This window comes from Leptonotus elevatus, chromosome 8 (assembly GCF_054856555.1).
Source record: "Leptonotus elevatus isolate MCC_2025b chromosome 8, RoL_Lele_1.0, whole genome shotgun sequence".
Lineage (NCBI taxonomy): Eukaryota > Metazoa > Chordata > Actinopteri > Syngnathiformes > Syngnathidae > Leptonotus > Leptonotus elevatus.
Window position 1 is genome coordinate 19,603,844 of NC_141246.1, and position 5,746 is coordinate 19,609,589.

The 5,746-nt window shown below is 41.1% G+C and overlaps 1 protein-coding gene across 1 annotated transcript in view; it reads left to right on the forward strand.

Moving 5' to 3' along the window:
* Positions 1-2,655: 2,655 nt before the first annotated feature.
* Positions 2,656-5,746, forward strand: part of mri1 (methylthioribose-1-phosphate isomerase 1) — a 14,700-nt gene continuing 11,609 nt past the window's right edge. The window contains exons 1-2 of the mRNA XM_086083802.1: positions 2,656-3,083; positions 3,969-4,192. Of these exons, the coding sequence (XP_085939928.1) occupies positions 2,952-3,083; positions 3,969-4,192 (356 nt within the window). The 5' untranslated portion in view covers positions 2,656-2,951. The remainder of the gene's footprint in view (positions 3,084-3,968; positions 4,193-5,746) is intronic.

Consider the following 5,746-nt stretch of genomic DNA (forward strand, 5'->3'; position numbering starts at 1 on the left):
CTACTCTTGTTACACTAGTTAATCCCATCAAATCAAACTTTATTTATATATAGCACTTTTCATACATAACAATGCAACTCAAAGTGCTGTGTAATTAAAACATTCATAGTACAGTAAAAACTCAAAATAATTTCAACATCTTTTTACACAATTATTGTGACCTATTACCTATACAATTTAATTGAAGGTTTTTTTGGGGGGGGTCTTTTTTTTCCCAAGAGGTCAAGTACAAATAAAAAACAACTTGTTAAATAAACTTATCTATGGCACACTATCATTAGCTCATTTAAACGTTGCATCACCGATTGCAATTTAACATGACAAAGACTGCATCACTATTTAGACAGCCCATTATTTTGCTCGGTTTTGGAATAATTTACTAATTTTGCAATTTACAACAGTAAAAAGTTCATATTTTGTCTATCATGAATTTGATAGACGTCATTATTAATGTCATTATTTTTCCTTTACAATTCACACCTTAAAAGGGCATTTTGCAATTTGGTGTCTACCGAAAATTACATGATGAGTGAGGGCTCAGCTAACAACCAATCATGGCTCAACTTGTAAACGGTAAAAGGTAAGCCGTGATAGGTAAGGTCTGGTAACAACCAATCACGTATATAACCCAACGTTTACAAGTTGTGCCATGATTGGTTGTTACCTGAGCCCTCACTCATCATGTAATTTTCGGTAGACACCAAATTGCAAAATGCCCTTTTAAGGTGTGAATTGTAAAGGAAAAATAATGACATTAATAATGACGTCTATCAAATTCATGATAGGCAAAATATGAACTTTTTACTGTTGTAAATTGCAAAATTAGTAAATTATTCCAAAACCGAGCAAAATAATGGGCTGTCTATATAGTGATGCAGTCTTTGTCATGTTAAATTGCAATCGGTGATCTCAACACATGTAATGTCATTTTTTGTCAGCACCAAGTAGCAAAATGCCTTTTTTTTAAGGTATTGGGTGCCATTATTTTTCATGTACAATTATCAAATTCATGATGGACAAAATATTAACTTTTTACTACTGAAAATTGCAAAATTAGTAAAGCATCCCTTTAATTTTTAATATCCCAAACACATGAGAAAACATTTTAGGGTCCTATTAAACAAAGGTTGAACCTGTTGGCCATAATTCCAAAAGATACAATATGTTTGGCACAAACACAACACTGCTCATTACCGTAAGAACACCATATTGCAGTGAAGCATGGTGGTGGTAGCGTCATGCTTTGGGGTTCCTTCTCTTCAGCTGCAACTGGGGCCTGATTCAAGGGGGAAAAGAATTATGAACTGTTAGGGTAGGTTTGGTTTGAGCCAAAGTGGACTTGACGGGAAATTAAGAAGGACACCACTGTTGATAATAAGTCATAAAAAAAGAGAGGCTGGAATTAACATTAATAAACATATTGACAAGCCAGACAACTTCTGTCTGTATGTCCAATGGACAATCGGAGACAAAATTTGAATGGCAGCTTTAAATAAATAAATAAAACTTAATAGCAAGGCACATCAGCTCTGTATGTTTACAGATGCAAAAATAAAGTACCTGTGTCCCAAGAAAAGAACACTGTCCCGACTCCCATGCAGGAGGCTCAGTTGTCTTCTTGCTCTGCTATATCTGGTCTTGAATCTGTGCAAGACAATCAAAAGGCATTCTAGAGAGAAATGTGCTGCCCAGTATCAAAAAGCTTGTTTTTGGTCACAGGTCATGGGTCTTGCAACAGGATAATGACCCAAAACTCAGAGATAAAAACACCCAAAAGTGGCTATAGCAAAACATTCTGACGAGGCCTTCTATGAGCCCTGATCTAAACCCTGTTGAACATCTATAGAAGGAAAATCGTTTATTTGCCGTGATTGCCTCAAAAAGTTGAGCAACAAAAAATGTAAGGCATGTTTCAATACAGTAATTCATTTGAAACACAATTCTAAAGCAATGTTTGATTTTCATTCATTAATTTTCATTTATTACAAATTTGCCCTTGTGTTTACAGTACATATTTAAACAAAAATCAGTGATCCATAACGACAAGGATGATCATGATTCGGTGACGTGATCATCGCTTGAGCCGCAAGAAATTCACTTAATCTGTCAGAAAATTACGTCATTACTACAAATGTATGTGTGCTCATCTATCTATGCCAGTGATGTAGTGATAGACATAAAAAAGAAATGCTCTTCCACTAGATGGCAGAAGGTTAATAATGAACCGATGTACGGTACTTCTATTCCCTTTTTGTGATTTTTTTGTTGGTGCTGGTGTTTTGTGAGATTAGGAAACACCATAACACTTAGGCATTATAGTGAGTATATGTACACAGGCAGGTGGCAATTTTCTTCCATTTTCAGTTCAATTCTTTAACGAAAACAACAATGAAGATCATTGCACACCAAAATAAGTGTAAACTGTACGACCGAATGCAGCAAAAATAGAAGCATTGTTGGTAGAAAATGCTTGCAATTGTCGGGGGAAACGGGGGGCTTTGGTGTTATGCTAATAACGGCTTTGAATGTGAAATTTCCCCTGACAAAGGGGCTGAAAGAGAGAGAAAGGGGGATGGGGCAGGGGCACAGAGAGGAGGAGGAGTAATCACATTGGAGAGAGAGTTTGGTAGGCGTGGCTAAAGAGGCGAGGACTTCCTGCTTAGTGGGCACGTGGTTCCGTGCCTGTCTGCCTGTCAGTGTAGGTGAAGCTCTCCAACCCTCCTCTCCCTTTTCTCCTCATCTTCCTCCCTCCTCCTGCGTCTCATCTAGCCACCTTCCTCCTTTTCTCGTCAACTTTGTTCGCGTTGATACCAGCCGACTGCCAGGCCGCGCTCACTGGTTCAAGGGAAGAGTGAAGTGCAAGGTGTGCGTGTGCGATATTGTATGTGTGCGTGGCAGCTACCCGCCCGTCCGTGTTATCCTCCCCAACATCCCGCCTCGTTGTGTCGGTCATGACGTTGGAAGCGATCCGCTACCGTGCCGGGTCTCTGCAGATCCTAAACCAGCTGCTGCTGCCTCACCAGACCGTCTACGATGACATCCGCTCGGTGCAGGACGCCTACGAGGCCATCAAGTCCATGAAGGTAAGAAGACTCTTCCATTACTTCCCCTCCCCTCCGTGCACGCCGGCTGCATGTGTATCTCCTCCCGTCGTCCATGCGCGCCTCTGCTGTCGACTCCTTTGTGCTGCCGCCACTGCCGGTGCACGCATGTGTGGCCCTGCTCTCGCTACACTCGGCCTGGAATTTTTGTTTTGTGGGCATAGAGTAGCCCCCTCCCCGCAGTACACACACAAAACAAATCCGTAATGTATACATTACTTATTGTCTAGCGCAAGCTAGACGATCTGCTTAAATACAGTCACCCATCAAGCGGACCCCTCCTTTCTCTGGGAAGGCTTATGGATGAATTATTAATGCCCCTTGCCAGGGTTTTTGTTCGCATTTTTAGTCCTGCGCTGCACTGAGTGACACCCCCACTGCATTTAACACTGCACACTTGAAGGCCAGAGGTGAAGATGAGATGTGCACTTGCATGCTGTTGGACTTCTTTAGCAGCTGGCGGCACAGTCACAGATGTTTCCGACTCTCTTTCTTCCTCCCAGTTACACACAAATGCAGCAGTTACAAGTGTGATGTTAGTTGTGTCAGCATGCTATAAGTAGAGAGTTGATGTCACGATGATGTAGTTCAACGGTAGTGGGAAATGACTAACTGTTCTCGGAATTTCAGAGCAATGATGTCAAACTTTTTGCTCACACTCAGTTAAGGGGACAAATTGATACGTAAACAATACAGTTTTCACTTATGAGTGCCCCAATTTACCCCCCAACAAACATGCTTGTTTTTGGGGGCGGGAATGGATTCATTGTTTTTTTTTTATTCCATTGCTTACAGAACAAATTCAAAGTACTAACTGTAATTAGCAAAGGGTGTGGTTTGCTGAATATGGTCGCCTCTCTTTACCAGGTACGCGGTGCCCCTGCCATCGCCATCGTAGGCTGCCTCAGCTTGGCTGTGGAGTTACGAGCAGGCGCGGGTGGTGATGACCCCGTGACGTTCATCCGGGAATCTTTGTGTCACCTGACGTCAGCGAGACCCACCGCTGTCAACATGGGCCGCGCCGCCCGCGAACTAATGGAGTTTGCCGAGAACGAGAGCATGGAGAAGAACTCTGAGCAGCTGAGAGAGAGGTGGGCAAGGCCGATTTGAATTTGTGTTGTCATAATGGAAGCCCAAAACATTCTCTGTGACAAGTAAAAAAAAAAACGTTAAAACATTTGGCGAACATTTAGAGAACGTTGCGATCTTGAACGAAAGTAGGGATGGGTACCGTTCACACTTGAACCGGTTCTGTTACAACACTCGGTACCTGGCAATCGATACCGGTACTATAAGGGTATGAATTTTCTGTACTGTAGTACTCTCTCTCTTTTTTTATTTTTTTTATTTGGATGGTAATAAATGTTCATTGTTGTTTATTTAACAGTAACAATTAAAAAAAATCTATTTAACAATTACTGTTCAATTTGTAAAGCTTGACGAATAGCAAACATTTAAAACACATGAGCCAGAGAGGAATAGTAAAAAATAAAGGTGTAACATTTTACAATTACTGAAGTGTAACTAATACTGTACACATAAATTAATATTGCAAAAAACAAAGAGTGAAGCAAAGCTATAAGTGGACATGATAATGAATAATTGGGTTCAAATGAATCATTTGAATGTACCCGACGTGGTCTTTAATGCTCGCTAAACTTTGGCCACAAGTTTTTGCTCTTTTAAATATGGTCAAGAGTAGTCCATCCAAATTACAATGTCTATATACCATAACGATGGTGAAGCCGTGTACATTCAATCGTGGGGGAAGACCGCCGCCGACACCGCCCTCGGCCGTACATATTCCGCCCGGCGCGGAGGCTTTCATAGCTTCATAAACTGCATATGTTTGGCTTGGCGGTGCAAAAATCTCGCTCGTTTCCAAACCCGGAAATGTAGAAGTCGCCCCCGCACTGTTGGCGGCCCGACCAGGTTGCATGGACAACTGTGCGGCCGCATGCACCATCATAATGTAGAGCATGATAGCAGCTTGGAAGGGGGAGAAGAAAAAAACTTGTGGCGGCTCAATCACTCGGAATACCTTAGCTGTTCGCAAGTGCTACTCCTGCAAGCCTCTGGCCAATAGTTTTCAGACTGGATTCGGGTTAGAGTTTCCTGCGCCCACGTCTGCGGATGTGACGTCATGTGCGTGGTGTGTATGTGAAGAACGATGTGTGCGGTTTCATTTTTCACCAGCAGGTGGCAGTAGCGACTCAAAATGGAAAATTCCACGTTCAGTAGCTTTAAGCGTAAAAAATAGTAAGACAAAGACATTTCTTTGAAACGCTATAATTATGAAAATTTATTTTGGACCAAACAAGATTTATTAAATTAGTTTATTTTAAAAAGTGCAAATGTGTACATTTAAACAACTCAAAATTTGTTGTTTTTTTGTTTACGATCGTGCAAATGTTGTAATTGTGGAGTGTAATAATTGAAATTGTAATTGAATTTCGATTAATTGCACAGCCCTAGTCTGGAACGTATTTCCTGGTATAAATGGGGTTATATTGTAACATCATTTTTCTTTTCTTTTTCATACTCTGTCTGGTGGACTTACTATGCAGGTTTTGTTAATATGATCAACAGCACAAGCAGTCTTTTTTTTTTTTTTTTGCAAATAAATGCTGTTTGGACGTCACGTC